The sequence below is a fragment of the Gallus gallus genome, chromosome 16 (genome assembly GCF_016699485.2).
Source record: "Gallus gallus isolate bGalGal1 chromosome 16, bGalGal1.mat.broiler.GRCg7b, whole genome shotgun sequence".
NCBI classification, from domain to species: domain Eukaryota; kingdom Metazoa; phylum Chordata; class Aves; order Galliformes; family Phasianidae; genus Gallus; species Gallus gallus.
In genome coordinates this window covers 1,402,102-1,420,101 of record NC_052547.1, presented here as the reverse complement: position 1 = coordinate 1,420,101, position 18,000 = coordinate 1,402,102, and the positions used below count along the sequence as shown (strand labels likewise).

The 18,000-nt window shown below is 57.6% G+C and overlaps 4 protein-coding genes across 8 annotated transcripts in view; 2 read left to right on the top strand and 2 right to left on the bottom strand.

The window, feature by feature from the left end:
* The window catches only part of LOC121106942 (C-type lectin domain family 2 member I-like), a 94,747-nt gene that overhangs the window by 52,515 nt on the left and 24,232 nt on the right, over positions 1 to 18,000 (bottom strand). The window lies entirely within an intron of this gene.
* On the bottom strand, positions 1,473 to 10,733 carry LOC112529954 (major histocompatibility complex-Y, class I heavy chain-like). Of its 4 annotated transcripts, none has more exons than XM_046901571.1 (8): positions 10,495 to 10,733; positions 3,999 to 4,259; positions 3,478 to 3,753; positions 3,110 to 3,382; positions 2,925 to 3,026; positions 2,778 to 2,810; positions 2,587 to 2,619; positions 1,473 to 2,401 (listed from the first exon to the last, which is right to left on the bottom strand). In XM_046901571.1, exons 2-8 carry the CDS (start codon positions 4,234 to 4,236, stop codon positions 2,382 to 2,384), a joined length of 975 nt encoding a protein of 324 aa, XP_046757527.1. In that variant the 5' UTR covers positions 4,237 to 4,259; positions 10,495 to 10,733; the 3' UTR covers positions 1,473 to 2,381. The 4 variants fall into 4 exon arrangements, with proteins under 4 accessions (XP_046757527.1, XP_025011664.2, XP_040504721.1 ...); XM_025155896.3 differs by lacking the exon at positions 10,495 to 10,733 and adding an exon at positions 4,386 to 4,470; XM_040648787.2 differs by lacking the exons at positions 2,587 to 2,619; positions 10,495 to 10,733 and adding an exon at positions 4,386 to 4,470.
* LOC121106509 (C-type lectin domain family 2 member B-like) lies at positions 6,572 to 10,029 on the top strand. 2 transcript variants are annotated; one of them, XM_046901585.1, is made up of 7 exons: positions 6,572 to 6,695; positions 7,885 to 7,966; positions 8,060 to 8,214; positions 8,300 to 8,404; positions 8,702 to 8,883; positions 9,149 to 9,255; positions 9,479 to 10,029. In XM_046901585.1, exons 1-7 carry the CDS (start codon positions 6,620 to 6,622, stop codon positions 9,618 to 9,620), a joined length of 849 nt encoding a protein of 282 aa, XP_046757541.1. In that variant the 5' UTR covers positions 6,572 to 6,619; the 3' UTR covers positions 9,621 to 10,029. The 2 variants fall into 2 exon arrangements, with proteins under 2 accessions (XP_046757541.1, XP_046757542.1); XM_046901586.1 differs by having other exon boundaries at positions 6,572 to 7,631.
* On the top strand, positions 15,062 to 17,911 carry MHCY11 (major histocompatibility complex Y, class I heavy chain 11). Its single transcript, NM_001393733.2, has 7 exons — positions 15,062 to 15,125; positions 15,252 to 15,512; positions 15,758 to 16,033; positions 16,129 to 16,401; positions 16,482 to 16,583; positions 16,698 to 16,730; positions 16,889 to 17,911. The coding sequence occupies exons 1-7, from the start codon at positions 15,062 to 15,064 to the stop codon at positions 17,002 to 17,004; spliced, it is 1,125 nt and encodes a 374-aa protein (NP_001380662.2). The 3' UTR covers positions 17,005 to 17,911.

Here is an 18,000-nt window from a genome sequence, read left to right as displayed (position 1 = left end):
TTCTTGTCCTCCCCATGTGCACGGTGAGCAGAACTGCAGAAGGTGCAGTGCCCGGAACCTGGCTGCACCCGTCCCCATGGCTCAGGGGTAACTCAAAGAGAAGAGCACATCGGAGCAAAGCTTACAGACATCCCCTTGGCAAATGCCAGCTCTTTGTGTAGATGGAGATCTCAGCAGGAGAAATAAAGGGGAAAAAAGCACTGTTCTTGTTGTTTGACAGCCGTGGGCACTGACAAAGCAGGAGACTGCTCCTCATTGACCAACCTCATATGAACAGGAAAGGAGAAAGCGAGGAACAAAGAGATGTTAGGCACAGGTGGATAAGGTGGGTGGATGGAGAACCTCTCCCATAGCACTGACCCACGGCGGTCCCTGCAGAGGCTGAGCTCTGAGCTCCCAAACTCGGCGGTTCGGAGCTGGCTGTGCACTCTGCGCGCTGCATTACAGATCCGGAACCATTGGCTGTGAGAAGGCAGAGCTCAGGATCCTTAGGAGCTCCCAAACCCGGATTTGGGGAGAGCAGACTGCGGCCTCCTCGTGGATCTACCTGGACCTGTGTATTAATGGCCGGGAGGAAGGAGGGGCCCAAAGGAGCAGGTTGGTGCTCGAGGAGCTGCTCAGAGCTCAAAAACCCAACGGAATTGGTCAAAAATGGCCACGATTGGGGACAAGGAGCTCCTGGCCAAGCCCCAGCACAGAAAGGAAGCGCACCGAGGCCCCGCGGGGACAGGGAAGATGGGGAGCACATGGAGACTGTATCAGACGTGCAGAGATAACGTCAGCAGAGCCAGAGCTCAGCTGGAATTGAACCTGGGCGGGGGTAGCAAAGACTTCTGTTTGTACATAGGGGGCAAAAGAAGGGCTGAGGGAAACATGGATGTCGTGCTGACATGGGACACGAAAGAGGCTGAGGTACCAAACGCCTTCATCAGCTCGGTGGTAAGCAGCAAGGCTGCCCTTCGGGAATCATAGGATCATAGAATCCCAGAGCCTGGAGAGCTGGAGGAGAAGGGAAGGGTGCAGGAAAGGATGTGCTCCCATGGCTGAACAGCACTGGGTCACGCAGAGGGCCCTGAGGAGATGCAGCCGTGGATGCTGGGAGCTGGCACCCTCACAGCGAGGCCTTCATCATCCCTGAGCGGTGTTACTGGGAGAAGGTCCTGGAAGCTGCAAACGTCACCCCGAGCTCCACGAAGGGCCCAGGGAGCAAAGGGCTTCACCGTGGGGCCTGCGAAGGCACTGGAGCAGCTCATCCCAGGCCCTGTTCTCAGGCACATGAAGGGGGAGGAAACCATCAGCACAGATTCAGCGAGGACAGGCGATGTCTGACTTGGGGAACCCCTCTGACAATGCACGCGGCAGCCTGATGGGTGAGAGCAGAGCAGTGGATACCCACCACGGGGCCCCATCCAGGCCCTGAGCTGCTGAACGGGACACGATTCCCCCCACCCCAAATCAGACACCACGCAGGCTGAGCTGCAAACCAGCAATCCACAGTGCTGGGGTTTATTTGACTTGAAGGGCATCACACGAAGAGGGCAAAGAAATTTGGCAGAAAACAACTCCCCTTCTGCTCCAACTTGTTCTTGGCTGTCAGGGTGGTTGCGGGGGGGCTGAGCTTCAGTTGAAGGATGCCCAATTTGCTGCTGTAACTCCGGTCACATTTGATATATGAACGATCACAATGATGTACCCAGTTAGCAATAAGCTATGGTGCTGTGCCTCGTGTTACATTCAGATAGGGCTTGGAAGGAAAGAGAGGAGGAGAAAGAGAGAGGAGAGAGATGAAGATGCACTCACTGCCCTTGTACCCAGCGACGTCACGGCTGTTCCTCCAGTTGTGGGGCGCCTCCTATGTTCCTATGCACCTTTGCTTTCCTGTGTTCCTCAGCTGCCACATGTGGTGGAGCTGAGTCCTTGTTCTGAACGTCCCAGCAATCAGCCTGGGGTCTCAGGTCGGCATCTGAGGACTGAAGGAAATGGCTGCCTCACCTTCACAAATCCACCTGCTTCACCCACTCCGCATCTCATTACTGTTCGGGTCTCTTTTGCACTTCTACGGACTGTTTGGAACACTCTTTTCTGCTCGGCCTCTTCCAGAGCCTCTGCCCGTCCCCTGAGCCCGGAACCCGGCGCTCTCCTCCCAGTGTGTCTGCAATGGTATCTTCCCCAAAACGATGCACAGCGCTCTGCCCAGAGGTTGACCTCTGCTCACGAGGTGGACATTTCAATGGGTCATTCCCAGGAAATAATGCACAGAATAGAGCAGAGGAGCACACACTGCGTCAGCCCGAGGAGATGCAGGAGTCGAGCAAATGGAGATACACACACCCACAAACTCCAAACACGTGCATGCAGGGCTGGCTGAAGCAGCACAGCACTCAGATGGAAGGTTCACTTCCTGTGGGGGTGAGAAGAGATGGTGTCACGTGGGGCCACATCCCCATCCTGACTTACCACCCTGGGGGTTCAGCAGGGAGGGCTGGGCCCAGTATTGCCCCGGATGTGGGTCCAATGGGGGAGTGCAGGGAAGTGGGATCGCTCCAACCACAGGGACCCCTCCTGAGCCCCAGTTCCACACTGTACCTGTGGCCGATATGCTGGATTCTCCGTCGTGGCCTGCAAGGGAGGGTGAGCCGTGAGCCCTGGCTCTGTGCTCGCTGTGGGGCACAGAGCATCATGCCACCACCACCACTGTGACCCCAAAAGCAACGAGGGGCCCCAGAGTGCCCTGACCCCAAGCACTGGCAGGGGACAGTTCTGCCCTTGGCACTCACCTGGCGCTGCTTCGTAACCCTTCTTCTCCTTCCCTGCAGACAGAAAGAAGTGTTAGCATTGGGCTCATGTCAGACCATGGGCATTCCCGAGGGGGTTCAGACCCCACCTGCAGTTCCTGCTTTCTCCCCCCAGCTCTCTGCTTTTACCTGACTTGCTCTTCCACACCACCAATCCAACGACAACAGCGATGACAGCCACAATGGCGACGACCGCTCCGGCCACAATGGGGATAAGGTTGGGCTGCGGCTCTGGGGGAGAGCAGTGTTGTCAGGAAAGGAAGGAGTGGCCCCCAAACCCCCCAACCCCACACACCCCATGCTGCCAGGCTCACCCCACAAGAAGAGGCTGGGCTGGGGCAGGCTGGCGTGCTCCACGCGGCACCGGTACTTGTCCCCATCCTCCGGCAGCACATCAATGGCAGCCGAGGCGTGGTAGGTGCCATCACTGTTGGGCACGATGCCCCCCCAGTGGGTCTCCTGGTCCCGGACCATGCCGTCCTTCATCCAGCTGATGGCAATGCGCCGCGGGTAGAAGCCGTGAGCGTGGCAGGACAAGGTCAGGATCCCGTTGGCCTCCTTCCCCCACACTCGCACCACGGGCTGCACTGCAGGTGGGTGACGTTGTGGGCCGGGCTGAGCACCCCACACTGAGCCCCTGCCCCACACCCAGCCCAGCCCCACATCACCCTCCCATCCTCACCTGTCCTTTTCAGTGCCGCCTTCCCGTGCTCCAGGTATCTCCTCAAGTTCTGAACACAGACAGTCCCCAGCTCATGCTTCCATCTCTCAGCATACGTCCCTTCTGTCTCCCATCGCCTCTTGGTGATTTCTGCCACCGGATCCGCCGCGGTGAACGTCATCGTGTCCATATCAAAGGCAATGTAGTCCTTCCCATCAAATGCATACTGATCGTACCCTCGGATGCTGCCGTCCTCCAGGATGTCACAGCCGATTATCCTCTGCAGTGTGTGAGACCCTGAGGCACAGCCAGGGCAGGAGGTGAGGGGCTTCTTGGGCTGTGGGGCACCGTGAGTGCCATGGGGCTGGGGTGGGGTGGGTGGGCGCAGGAGCAGGGCAGCCCAGGGACAGTGCCACCACACATGGACGGCCCAGCACAGCTGGGCGTGGGGCACGGCCAGACATCAGTGGGGCTGGCGGACACCCTCGGCACACAGAGCTCCTGTCCCAGACGCATCGCGCTGCAGCTTCCCCCACACTCACCTCCACTTATGTTGTAGCATTCCGGCAGCCTGCCCAGGAACCAGTCAAAATCCCGCTCACCGCCCCGGGCCTTCTGGGTCTGCGTAGCCCAGTGCTCCTGGTCCTCCTGCGGCAGCATCTCCGCGATGGGCTGTGCAGTCCTGCTCTTACTGTCATAGATACCGAAGATTTTGCCGTCCACGTACCCGACGATCACGAACCGCGGCATCCCGGGGCCGGGATCCGTCATCCCGGTCATGAAGTAGCGCAGGGAGTGCGACCCTGCGGGGACAGACGGCGTCGGAGCCGTGAGCCGCGGGTGGGGGTCCCGCGGACGCAGCCCCGGCGTCGGGAAGCGAGGAGCCGCGGGTCCCGGTGACGGGGGCAGCCCGGTCCCGCAGCACTCACCGCACTCCGCCGTGCCCAGGGCGCCCAGCAGCAGCCCCAGCACCACCGCCTCGCTCGGACCCATCGCACTGCTCGCCGCCGCTCCGCGGACTACCCAGGCCCCGCCCCGCGTCCTTATTGGTGTTTCCGCCCATCCCGGCCAATGGAGTCCGTGAGCGCGGGTGACGTCACCGGGCGCCAGGCAGATCTCGCTCGCGAAGGTTGTCAAAAGTGAAAGCGAAAGCTCGGAGGACGGGAGGGGACGAGCGGGACCGTGGGGCGACCCCGGAAAGAAGGGAAGGAGCCGTCCGCCACAGCGCGGTCTAGGGCAACGATGGGAGCACCACCAGTGTGGGGCACACGGAACGCTCCTCCCAGCAAGGATGGGTTGGGTGCAGAGAGACACAGAGACCCCAAGGGTGGAAAGGACCACCACTGATCTACACCGGACGGGGAATGATCCCGAGGGCAGCGGCTACGAGCAGCACCTGAGCTCTGTGGGTTGTTCTGCCCAGACAGGAGGAGACCGAGGGGAGGCTCCGTGGCACCTCACAGCCCCCTCATGGTGGCCCGCAGGCTTCTCTTGGTAGCCAAGAAGGTACTACAGTGACACGGAGGACCCTCCTGGCAGCCATCCGTTCCCTCCCACACAGTGAGACCACCCGGCCCTGTGTGCAGGCCTTGGCTTCTCTCATGCTTGTTAACTCGGCTTTTCTTCTGCTGAGGCTCTCTTACCCAAACACAACGGCGGTACAACACCCTTTCCAGACCATAATAATACCCGCACTATTCGCAACCTTTAAAAAGTGCAAGTGAGAATTAATCCCATAATTCAGCAACTCCATTTCCAAAGCATGCCACTCACATCTGTGGTATTTCTACCTTTTCACACCAGCTGTTTCTAAGGACAAGTTGCAGAATACAGACATGGTGCTCCACTTCTTCAGGCCAGGTCCCCCTTTTCCATATCCAATGCAGAAACACAGCCTTGGAAAGCCATCTGCACCCAATCAGTAGGCATTTCCGAGTGTCGTATGCTGCCAGGTTCCCATTGCCTGGCTCCTGTGGCCAGAGAGTATTTGCATTTATAATCCAGCCTCCTAAGAAATGAGCTGTGTTGCTCTGTGAGAATCCTCGGGGCTTTGGAAGCACTGCCCACTTCCCAAGCGTGTCTGCAATCACAGCGGAAGGCTCAGAAGTAATTAAACGATAACGACAATCAGTGGTTGGAGAGAGTGACGAAAGCCAAACGGATGGTTTGTTGAGGAAAGGGGCGCGGGCAGAACCTACATATGCTGCATTCTCTCGACTGGGGGGCCCTTCTTTTATCCTCTTCTTCTGCCAATGCGGAATTGCGGGGCACTTTGGTACTGTGGGAATGGGATGCTGTTTCTGCAGTACAACCAACAGCATAAATATTTTACTCATAGTTCTTTCCAGAGGGGTCTTTTCCCTTCACCAGGGCTCTCTGACAGTCTGTGCACGCTCAGCAAAAAGGTGCAGTAATTGATGGTCACCGAGATGAGGTGGATGGGGTCATTTATTGGTACAGAGACTGCAGCTCTGCTCTGTGCAGCCGTCTGGAATAGCTCTGAGCCTGGAGGTACAGACAGGTTGCACATCCCACTCCCAAACACTGTGACAGGGATATCAATGGGCTCGTTATGTTGGAAGACTGCTAATTGCTGGTGCTGGACAGACAAGCCCTGAGTGATAGGGAATTGATGGAGGAGAAGCAAAACAATGAGCAGTATCCATGTTCAGATAGCAACGACTTGTGCACAGCAGGTATGGATGCGTTCAGCTTAGCGACAGGAAGATTTGTGAACCTGAAGCACTCAGCCAATGAGGAACCATGGGAGGAAGAAATCAACATTGGGTAACAGGGCATAAAAGATGTAACACTGCTTTCTGTGTGTGCTGCTGCATGCGGGACAGCCGACATTGCAGTGGGACTAAAACCTGCTTTGATCAGAGATACCATCCTGATACATTGCTTGGGTATCACCAACGGGTGCAGGTTCTCATTTTCAGCTGATGGCTCATAGCCAAGCTTGGCTGTGTGGGTATGGCTGTGTACTGCAAAGGCCCCCCACAGTGAGTGCACCAACCGCCATTGTGGGCAGAACCATGGCTGAATAGGAGGAGAGAACTTAGAAAACCACAGCTGCTCCCCCTCTTCCTGCAGCGCTGTGGAACATTTTTGCCTCCCCAGACAGGTCGTGGCACAGCTGCCCCATGGCATCGCTGCTTGTATGGGAACTGCTGAGTCCTGGCCTGACCCACTGACAGATCACCTGGAGAAAGGACCCGGTCAGCCATGTGTGAGAGGTAGGTTGTGTTTTTGCAGTGGAAATTTCCAGTATTTCTGTAGGTAGTGTAGGTGAAGTTGCTTTTCACAGAGAATGCTGCTGAACAGAGTAAAGTTGAGACTGGGGCATTCCCTCCTGGGTAGAATTGGCATAGGCACCAGGTAAGGAAACTCTATAGGGTAGGGGAGAGCCTAGCACAAGACAGAACAAGTGTGTCGATTGTTGAAAATATTGCCTCCTATCTCCTTAAAAGGTAAAGAATATACCCAAAGACAATGGGTTGCTAACAGACGTTGTATGGAAACATAATGGAGCAACAGCTTCGGACCATTGTGAGCCTGAGATGCTCAACCAATGAGTGCCAGGAGAGGCTTTGCCTGTGTTGGACCCAGGGGAGAAAACGGAGTGGATTGCACTGATCAGGAGCGCAATTTCTGCCTTGGCAGTAGGGGGCGTGCGCCCGTTGTTGCAATCATGGACAAACTGCTCTTCACAGAGATCTCGGCCTGATTCGAAATTGTAGACCTGGAGCGTGTTTCTCACAAAGCTGCAAACATCAGCCCGAGCTCCAAGGTGGGCGAGGAGAGCCCAGGGAGCAAAGGGCTTCACCGTGGTGCTGGGCATAAAAGACCTAACGCTGCTTTCTGTGTGTGCTGCTGCTTGTAGAACAGCTGACATTGAAACGGTGAATAAAGCCCGCTTTGATCAGAGATAGTGTCTGGATCAATTCCTTGGGTATAACCAACAGGTGCGGGTTCTCCTTTCCCCCCATGATGGCTCAGAGCCAAGCACAGCTGTGTGGGTTGGGCTCTGTACTGCGAAGGACCTCCCACCAACTGTGTGAACCAAACAAAGGGAACTTTGAAAGATGTAGCATAACCACAGGACCGTTATGTCAGCGTGGTTTGGCTTCCCCACACAGATCCTCTGCCTGCACACACTGCTCAGCTGAATGGTACCAACACCGCCTTTGGCTTCTCACGTCTTCACATGTCAAACTGCACTGAACTCCTTCCTGCTTCTCTTGCTCCTCCATCTTTCCTTCCTTCCACTTTCCTCTCCCCGTTCTCTCTCCTTTTTCTCCCACCTTTCTAATCCTCCCGAGCCCCTCCTTCAGTCCTTCCTTCTATCCCCCCCATCCTAACTGTCCACCCCACAGCAGTCTGTGCAAATACCAATACTGAAGCACAAGGTTTCCACGCCTGCAGAGGGAGAACGACTGAACCATTCCTCAGAGCACAAAGCAGCACCAGAACCCCCAGCACACCAGAGGAGAAGGATCCCAACAGGGTAAGGCTGGGGATGGAGAGCAAAAGAGTGGAATGGGTGGAAAAAAGGGAAACATAAAGAGGAAAACCACTTCTACCAACATCTGCCCTCCAGTTCTGACCCCCAGCTCCCAGAAGAGGATGTGCAGATATTGCTGCTGGAGTCCAATACTTCCACACCCGCTATGGGAGAAGGAGACCAACAAGAAACATTTTCAGAGCCCAAAGCAGCACTGCAGCCCCTTGGGCAGAGTGGAGGACAGCAATGGGGTAATGGTGGGGACTGAGCAGGAAGAAGAGCATGGGGGGGAACAGGAGTAGAAGGATGTGCCCCCACCCGCTCGCTGCTTCCCAGGTTCCTGGTGCCATGTGACAGGAAGGAGGAGATCCCGTGTGCAGCTCATTGCTTCATGTGCAGCACTGGGAACCCTCAGCCTCGTGCTGGTGGTGATATCGACCGGTGAGTGCCAAGAAGTGTCCCCATGGTGAGAGGATGTTTCAGGTTTGGGTACAGAGCAGGGAATTGGGGTTTCCAGCACATGGATGCGCTCCCCAAGCACAGCCCTGCTCCCACGTGCTGTGGGGCAGCCATTCAGTGCCCTACACCACGCTCTGCTCAACCTTCCTAACCTCTGCAACCGCACCCGGGGCTGCAGCACAACACAGTGCAGTCCATCCCCCACCTCTGTTGGAGGGAGGTGAGAGAAATTCACATTTCCTGTCCTTTGCCTCACATTTGTCTAATTTCTCATTTCAGCATGTCGGCAGGTCCCTGTGCCACCTTTCCCAGACTTTGCCCACGTGTGCCCCAACGCCTGGGTCGGATTCCAGGGGAAATGCTATTATTTTTCGAAGGAGGAGAATGATTGGAACAGCAGCAGGGAGCACTGCAATGCCCACGGAGCTTCCCTGGCCACCATAGGCAGTGCGGAGGAGATGGTGAGATGGGGACACGAGCCCAAAGCTCTGGGGAAGGCACCAGGCTGGGGAGGGACAGCGGCACATTACTGCCCCTAACCCCTCCCGCATCCATCTGGGGGACATCCTGAGATGTGCACCTCCGGGGGCAGCTCTTGTGCCATGGGAGCACAAACAAGCTTCTTCCATGCAGCAGAAGGCAGCACCTTGCAGCCTGCTGGAGCCTGAGATGTGAGTGGGACAGATGTTAAAACCTCCTGACATTCAACACTCTCTTCCTTTAAAGGATTTCATGATGCGCTTCCAGGGCCCGGCAATCTGTTGGATCGGGCTGCACAGGGAAGAAGAGGACACCCAGTGGACGTGGAGCGATGGCACAGCCTTCACCAACTGGTCAGTCTGTCCGTCCAGCTGTCCAGGCCACGTTTTTCCACGGGCTCTCTTTGGGATGGGGACCTTCTCCTGGTGCCACAGCCGTGGTTTACCGTGGTCCGCCAGGCTCAGGCTTGGTGCTCCACCATGAGCCCTTTCTGCCCTTCCTTCCCCAGAAGAGGCAGCCCCAGCTTTTCTCGGCGCATCGGGGTGCCTTTGCCATTCTCCTCCCTCTTGGGCACAGGTTTGAGCTGCGAGGTGGAGGCCGATGTGCGTACCTGAACGGGGACAGGATCAGCTCATCCCTGTGCCACCTACACAAGCACTGGGTCTGCAGCAGAGCTGACCACTACGTCCTCTGGAAGCAAAAGGTGCACCCACAATGAGAGATCTCATCACCACCAACCTTGTGCCAGTGCTGCTGTTGTATTACAGTGTATTATCTTGCAGCCCGATGTCCTTTCTAGTCAATTACTTTGTTTCTGCTCAGATCGTTGCTGCCGTGTTGTTTTTGGGCCCATCTCGCTATCCTTTTCCCTGTTCCCCTTTTCTGGGGTGGCGATCCGCGGGTCCCTCTGCCCCGCTACTCACGGAACCGGGCCGAACCAGCCCATAAACCACTGACATTGTGGATGAGGTGCTACGAGATGAGGCTGAGGAGCTCAGCGGTGGTGATGGTGATTGGAGGACAGTTGGATGGGATGATCCTGTAGGTCCTTTCCAGCCCTGTGCCTCTATGATTCTGTCATCATTCTGAGCCACTCTCTGTCCGGGCCGTATTGTTTCAGGCACGCTCTGACCTCACTGCACAGAGGTGCTCTCTGAACTGCACGCTGCATCTCTAGTGCTATTGGCTTCTTAAAGCCATTCTCCTCTGCAATTCCCTGCAGTTTACAAAGAACCATAGAATGGTTTGGGTTGGAAGGGACCTTTCAGACCATTCACTTCCATCCCCGGCTGGAGGCAGGGACACCTCCCACCACAGCAGGCTGCTCACAGGGCGGGGGCATCCACAACCTGCTCCACTGTCTAAATCCACCCTCTTCCACTCTAAAGCCATTTCCCCTCCTCCTGTCGCTCCACGCCCTTACAAAACAGCCCCATCCCAGCTTTCCTGGAGGCCCCCTTCAGGTACAGCCCATGACTTCGGGTACGCTTAGCTGGGCAGCAATGGAAGCTGCTGGCAGCTCACCCAGTGCCTCCGTGCAGAAGAGGCCTCTGCACAGCCACAACCTTCCCGGGATCTGCACTGGCCAACACCTTCAGGGAGTCACACGCCTTCGGGACTCCTTCGATTTCTTTCTCTGCCCATCCTGCCAAGCCGCTGCCCATCGTAAAGACGCGGAGTTTGCAGTAAGCAAAGCGTGCTCTATTGCAGCTGCTGCCATCGCTTCCCGCAGCGTTGTGGGACGGGACGGGACGGGACGGGACGGGACGGGACGGGACGGGAGCGCTGCCCCAGGCACGGAAGCACCGCCATTCTTTCTCCATCAGCCCCCTCCCCTTCCACGCCCGTCCACACTGCGCTTCCGCTCCAGGCCGGATGTGATGTCATCACCGGGCGCCGCGGCGGGCCGTGAAGGCGTCCCACAGCGGAGCGCCGGGCTCGTTCCCCGCCGTGTCCCTGCGCTTCCTGCGCTGCTTCACGGCCTGCGGACGCACCGGGCCGCGTTTCCCGCGGTTGCTGCCCGCTGTCCCCGTGGGCGAAGCGCCGCCCGGCCGACGGCTGAGATCCTCTCCCGTGTCTCGCGGTTCCCGCGGGACGGTCGCCGTTTGCCGTCGGCCGCCTCGGCCTCTTCGTGCCCCAATGGGAGCTGCCGAGTCCCGGCTTGACCCAGCGATGGAGCACCTGGGAAAGGAGCGGGCAGCCCTGGCGGCACAGCTGGAGGCGGTGCAGCGGTGTGAGCGGGAGGGGCGGAGCCTGCCCGCACTGCTCTGAGACCTCATGGAAGGGCTGAGAGCGGCTGGGAAGGCTCTGTGCGTGGAGATCCCTCCCTGGGGGGGTATCTCCCCGTGAGCCGAGATGTTCGCAGACCGCTGAGCGTTCCTTTCCTGTTTGTCCCTTTGCCATTCCTCTCCTGTATCGCCTTTCCACCGTGCTGTTCTTTCCCACTGTGACAGCCGCCCCATAGCAGCACCGCCCCACAGCCTCACCGCCCCAAAGCCTCACCGCCCCAAAGCCTCACCGCCCCAAAGCCTCACCGCCCCATAGCAGCACCGCCCCATAGCAGCACCGCCTCAAAGCCTCACTGCCCCATAGCAACACTGCCCCATAGCAGCACCGCCCCAAAGCCTCACTGCCCCATAGCAGCACCGCCCCATAGCAGCACCGCCCCAAAGCCTCACTGCCCCATAGCAGCACCGCCCCAAAGCCTCACTGCCCCGTAGGTGCACTGCCCCGTAGCTGCACCACTCCATTGTGTCTCTACCCCATAACGTTGCCCAATATTGTCACTGCCCCATAGCATCGCTGCCTGCATGGGAACTGCTGAGTCCCAGCCTGACCCTCTCATGGATCACCTGGGAAAGGACCGCTCAGCACTGGCAGCAGAGCTGAAGGCGATGCAGCTGTGCAGCAGGAAGGGTTTGAGCCTGGCTGCACTCCTCTTAGACCCCATAGAAGAGCTGACAGCCACTGGGTGAGGATTTCTGGTTGGGGATCCCTCCTTGGCGGAGTTTTCCCCTGCGATCGTGGAGTGTTCTGAAAGGGGTGAGCAATCTGCTTCCCTTCCTCTATTGCACCTCCTGTCTGTGTGATGAAATTGACAACAAACAAAACGCTTCAGTTTCTCTCTTGGGATACGGTATAGTCGCTTCTTATTCTTTCTTTGTTTCATACATGGGAAAGCAGGGGTCAAACTCCCCCTGTTTTCCCAAATTTTCCTGTGGTACAGAACTTCAGGATGTGTTTTTAGGGTCTTGATTGAAAAACAGCACAGAAGAGAAGGGGTTGGACTGGATGATCTTGTAGGTCTTCTCCAACCCTGGTCATTCTATGATTCTATCAAGTGATCAGCAGGACATTGGAGAGGTGATTTTGTCTTTATTTTCCTGGCTGTAAAATGCTGTTATTTGGCCCTCTCCCAGCACACACACAACGTGCAGTTGAGGTCTCCCGTGCCTGGAAAGAGTTACAGAATCATAGAATGGCTGAAGCTGAAGCTGAAGGGGTCCTTCAGGCCCATGTGGTTCCAGCCCCCTGCTGTGGGCTGCTTGTCCCCCACCAGATCAGGCTGCTCAGGGTCTCATCCAGCCTGTCCTGGGATGCTCCCGGAGGGGGGTTATCCACGGCTTCTCCTGGCAGCCTGTGCTGGGACCTCACCTTTGAGTAAAACATTACCCTCTTACATCTAACCTAAATTTCTCCACTTTTAGTGTAAAAAAAAAAGTCTCTGAGGGAAGGGCTGTGCGTGGCAGGGAGCTTCACCGAGCCACGGGGCTGAAGCCTTGAGAAGTTTTGGGTGAACGTGGTGTAGAGCAAACAAAGGCGGTGACACGGCCTTTATTTGAGAAATAGGTGCTGTAGGGAAAGATATCAGAGAGAAATGAACTCACCCCTCCCAGTAACAGTTTGGAGAAAGGGGTGAGCTGAGGAACGCAGCGTTCATCCTTGTGCTGCAGGAGGAAAGGGTGGGGGGAAAGGGAGCCTGCGCAGACTCAGACAGCACTGTGCTCCCAGAGGCATCACTGAGACAGAAAGGGTGGCTCCAGCCCCCGTCCGCTCCAGGCAGTCACGTGCTCATAGAATCATAGAATCCTAGAATCGCTAAGGTTGGAAAAGACCCACAGGATCATCCTGTCCAACCATTTGCCCTTCACCAATGGTTCTCGCTAAACCATGTCCCTCAACACAACGTCCAAACGCTCTTTGAACACCACCAGGCTCGGTGACTCCACCACCTCTCTGGGCAGCCCATTCCAGTGCCTGACCACCCTTTCAGAGAAGGAGTATTTCCTAACGTCCAGCCTGAATCTTCCCGGCGCAGCTTGAAGCCATTCCCTCTCGTCCTATCACTGTCACATGAGAGAAGAGGCTGACCCCCAGCTCACTACAGCCTCCCTTCTGATAGTTATAGAGAGCAATAAGGTCTCCCCTGAGCCTCCTCTTCTCTAGACTGAACAACCCCAGCTCCTACAGCTGCTCTTCATAAGGCCTGTGCTCCAGAGCCCTCACCAGCTTTGTTGCCCTCCTCTGGACACGCTCCAGGGCCTCGATGTCTTTCTTACAGTGAAGGGCCCAAAACTGGACACAGTACTGAAGGTGCAGCCTCACCAGTGCTGAGTACGGGGGGATAATTACTTCCCTGTTCCTGCTGGCCACACTGTTTCTGATACAAGCCAGGATGCCATTGGCCTTCTTGGCCACCTGGGCACACTGCTGGCTCATGTTCAGTCTAGCGTCAATCAACACCCCCAGGTCCATTTCCTCTACACAGTCTTCCAGCCACTCTGCCCCAAGCCTGTCGCGTTGCCTGGGGTTATTATGGCCAAAGTGCAGGACCCGGCATTTGGTCTTGTTGAATCCCATCCCATTGGCTTCAGCCCAGCTATCCAACCTATCCAGATCCCTCTGTAAGGCCTCGCTACCCTCAGGCAGATCAACACTTCCAGCCAGCTTGGTGTCATCTGCAAACTTACTGAGGGTGCACTCAATGCCCTCATCCAGGTCATCAATAAAGATATTAAACAGGACAGGCCCCAGCACCGACCCCTGGGGAACACCACTCGTGACCGGTCGCCAGCTGGATTGAACTCCATTCACCACCACTCTCTGGGCCCGGCCCTCCAGCCAGTTCCTTACCCAGCAAAGAATGTATCTGTCCAAGCCACGATCTGCCAGCTTCTGGAGGAGAATACTGTGCGAGACAGTGTCAAAGGCTTTGCTGAAGTCTAGGGAGACCACATCAACAGCCTTTCCCTCATCCAGCAGACGGGTCACTGGATCATAGAAGGAGATCAGGTTGGTCAAGCAGGACCTGCCCTTCGTGAACCCATGCTGGCTAGGCCTGATCCCCCGGTTGACCTGCATGTGCCGCGTGATCTCCCTCAAGACAATCTGCTCCATAATCTTCCCCGGCACCGAGGTCAGGCTAACAGGCCTGTAGTTCGCCGGATCCTCCCTGCAGCCCTTCTTGTAGATGGGATTCACATTGGCAAGCCTCCAGACTTCTGGGACCTCACCCGTCAACAAGGAGCACTGATAGATGATGGAAAGCGGCTCGGCTATCACCTCTGCCAGTTCTCTCAGCACTCTCGGGTGAATCTCATCCGGTCCCATGGACTTGTGGCAGTCCAGTTGGAGTAGCAGGTCTCTAACTGTTACCTCCTGAATTGTGGGGGGTTTAGCAGAGCTGAGGTGCTGCTCGTAGCCGCTGCCCTCGGGATCATTCCCCGTCCGGTGGGGATCAGTGGTGATCCTTTCCACCCTTGTGGTCTCTGTGCCTCTCTGCACCCAACCTATCCTTGCTGGGAGGAGCGTTCCGTGCCCCCCACACCGGTGGTGCTCCCATCGCGGCCCTCGACCGCGCTCTGGCGGACGGCTCCTTTCCTTCTTCCGGGGTCGCCGCACGGAACCCTCGTCCCCTCCCGTCCTCCGAGCTTTCGCTTTCACTTTTGACAACCTTCGCGAGCGAGATCTGCCTGGCGCCCGGTGACGTCACCCGCGGTCACGGACTCCATTGGCGGGGAGAGGCGGAGGCACCAATAATGACACGGGGCGGAGCCCGGGGTGTCCGCGGAGCGGTGCGGTGCGGTGCGGTGCGGTGCGGTGCGGTGCGGTGCGGTGCGGTGCCGTGCCGTGCCGTGCCGTGCCGTGCCGTGCCATGCCATGGGTCCGTGCAAGGCGGTGTTGCTGGGGCTGCTGCTGGGCGCCCTGGGCGCGGCGGCGTGCGGTGAGTGCTGCGGGATCGGGCTGCCCCCGGCACCGGGACCCGCGGCTCCTCGCTCCCCGACGCCGGGGCTGCGTCCGCGGGACCCCCACCCGCGGGTCACGGCTCCGACGCCGTCTGTCCCCGCAGGGTCGCACTCCCTGCGCTACTTCCTGACCGGGATGACGGATCCCGGCCCCGGGATGCCGCGGTTCGTGATCGTCGGGTACGTGGATGGCGACCTCTTTGGGAAGTACGACAGTAAGAGCCGGTGGGTGCACCCCATCGTGGAGAAGCTGCCGCAGGAGGACCGGGAGCACTGGGCTGCGCAGACCGAGAAGGCCCGGGGCGGTGAGCGGGATTTTGACAGGGGCCTGGGCAGTCTGCCGGAACGCTACAACAAAAGTGGAGGTGAGCGTGGGGGAAGCTGCAGCGCGATGCGTCTGGGACAGGAGCTCTGTGTGCCGAGGGTGTCCGCCAGCCCCACTGAGGTCTGGCCATGCCCCACGCCCAGCTGTGCTGGGCCGTCAATGTGTGGTGGCACTGTCCCTGGGCTGCCCTGCTCCTGCGCCCACCCACCCCACCCCAGACCCATGGCACTCACGGTGCCCCACAGCCCAAGAAGCCCTTCAGCCCCTGCCCTGGCTGTGTCTCAGGGTCTCACACACTGCAGAAGATGTTTGGCTGTGACATCCTGGAGGACGGCAGCATCCGAGGGTACGATCAGTATGCATTTGATGGGAGGGACCACATTGCCTTTGATATGGACACGATGACGTTCACCGCGGCGGATCCGGTGGCTGAAATCACCAAGAGGCAATGGGAGACAGAAGGGACGTATGCTGAGAGATGGAAGCATGAGCTGGGGACTGTCTGTGTTCAGAACTTGAGGAGATACCTGGAGCATGGGAAGGCGGCACTGAAAAGGAGAGGTGAGGATGGGAGGGGGACGTGGGGCTGGGCTGGGTGTGGGGCAGGGGCTCAGTGTGTGGAGCTCAGCCCGGCCCACAACATCACCCACCTGCAGTGCAGCCCGAGTTGCGAGTGTGGGGGAAGGAGGCCGATGGGATCCTGACCTTGTCCTGCCACGCTCACGGCTTCTACCCGCGGCCCATTGCCATCAGCTGGATGAAGGACGGCATGGTCCGGGACCAGGAGACCCAGTGGGGGGGCGTCGTGCCCAACAGCGATGGCACCTACCACGCCTCGGCTGCCATTGATGTGCTGCCGGAGGATGGGCACAAGTATTGGTGCCGCGTGGAGCACACCAGCCTGCCCCAGCCTGGCCTCTTCTCATGGGGTGAGCTATCAGCGTGGGGTGCATGGGGTTGGGATTCGGGGGCTGCCCCTTCCTTTCCTGACAACGGCGCTCTCCTCCAGAGCCGCAGCCCAACCTGATTCCCATTGTGGCTGGGGCGGTCATCGCCATCGTGGCTGTCATCGCTGCTGTCGTTGGATTGGTGGTGTGGAAGAGCAAGTCAGGTAAAGGTAGTGAGCTGGGGGGAGAAAGCGGGAGCTGCAGGTGGGGCCTGGACCCCCTTGGGAATGCCCATGTTCTGACATGAGCTTAATGTTCACACTTCTTTCTATCTGTAGGGAAGGAGAAGAAGGGTTACGAAGCAGCACCAGGTGAGTGCCAAGGGCAGAACTGTCCCCCGCCAGTGCATGGGCTCAGGGCACTCTGGGGCCCCTCGTTGCTTTTGGGGTCACAGTGGTGATGGTGGCATGATGCTCCATGCCCCACAGCGAGCACAGAGCCAGGGCTCACTGCTCTCCCTCCCTTGCAGGCCACAACAGAGAATCCAGCGGCTCGGCCACAGCTTTAGTGTGGAACGGGGGCTCAGGAGGGGTCCCTGCAATTGGAGCGGTCCCAGTTCCCTGCACTCCCCCGTTGGGCCCATAGCTGGGACAATACTGGGCCAACCCTCCCTGGAGAACCCCCAGGGTGGTGAGTCGGGACGGGGACGTGGTCCCATATGACACCACCTCTTCTCACCCGCACAGGAAGTGAACTTCCCTTCTGAGTGCTGTGTTACTTCAGCCAGCCCTGCATGCATGTGTTTGGAGTTTGTGGGTGTGTGTATCTCTGTTTGCTCAACTTCCTGCATCTCCTCGGGCTGACGCAGTGTGTGCTCCCCTGCTCACACACTGTTTCCAACAGTTAGCACATGGGTTCTGCCCTGTGCTAGGCGCTCTCCTACCATGTAGGATTATCTTACCCGGTGCCTGTGCCAACTGTACTCAAGTCGGAATGCCCCAGTCTCAACTTTGTTCAGCAGCTTTCTTTGTGAAAAGCAGCTCTCAGCGCTGTGCTCATTGTAGTCAGCCATTAGCTTCAAAACCTTGTTGGGCAGCTCATGCCTTGGATGGGTGCTGCTGACCAGGCTTTGAGCCAAGCTGGCATGGTTTTGTAATTTTGCCATTGGTATTCCACATCATAGCATCATGGACAGCCCGGGTAATTACAGGGTTAATAGTCCGGTTCTGTGGACTGACAACGATCCAGATACCTGCTTCTCGAAAGAGAAGAAGAACTGCGTATCCCAGAGGACCTCACGGTCAGTGAGGGAAGATACGGCACTGAAATCACGGGATATGAGTTGCGTGATCAGGCTCACACTCTCTTTCCGGCAGCCACGCAGAGTGCTGGGTGTGCTTCCGAGCTGTGCGCCTTCATTCAAGCAGACCTTTCGGTTTTGGAAGCTGTCTCTTATTTTATCTTATTTATAACCCGTACTTTCAATTTGATTGTATTATATTGTGTTATCTTGCATTCCAATATCACGGTTAGTAAAATAATGTTTCCACCTGAGATTGTGGCCACTGCTCTGTTCTTTTTCCCTCTCTGAGCCCAGCTCCCATTCCCCTGTCCCCTTTCCCTTCCCATTTTTGGGTGCCA

Coding starts and splice junctions, on each gene's coding strand:
- LOC112529954 (XM_025155896.3), bottom strand. CDS start 4,449: ATGGGTCCGAGCGAGGCGGTGGTGCTGGGGCTGCTGCTGGGCGCCCTG. Junction 4,260..4,385: donor CCTGGGCACGGCGGAGTGCG/GTGAGTGCTGCG, acceptor CTGTCCCCGCAG/GGTCGCACTCCCTGCGCTAC. Junction 3,383..3,477: donor GGCGGCACTGAAAAGGACAG/GTGAGGATGGGA, acceptor ACCCACCTGCAG/TGCAGCCCGTGGTGCGAGTG.
- LOC121106509 (XM_046901585.1), top strand. CDS start 6,620: ATGGGAACTGCTGAGTCCTGGCCTGACCCACTGACAGATCACCTGGAG. Junction 8,215..8,299: donor GAGTGGAGGACAGCAATGGG/GTAATGGTGGGG, acceptor GCTGCTTCCCAG/GTTCCTGGTGCCATGTGACA. Junction 9,256..9,478: donor GGCACAGCCTTCACCAACTG/GTCAGTCTGTCC, acceptor TCTTGGGCACAG/GTTTGAGCTGCGAGGTGGAG.
- MHCY11 (NM_001393733.2), top strand. CDS start 15,062: ATGGGTCCGTGCAAGGCGGTGTTGCTGGGGCTGCTGCTGGGCGCCCTG. Junction 16,034..16,128: donor GGCGGCACTGAAAAGGAGAG/GTGAGGATGGGA, acceptor ACCCACCTGCAG/TGCAGCCCGAGTTGCGAGTG. Junction 16,584..16,697: donor GGTGTGGAAGAGCAAGTCAG/GTAAAGGTAGTG, acceptor TTCTATCTGTAG/GGAAGGAGAAGAAGGGTTAC.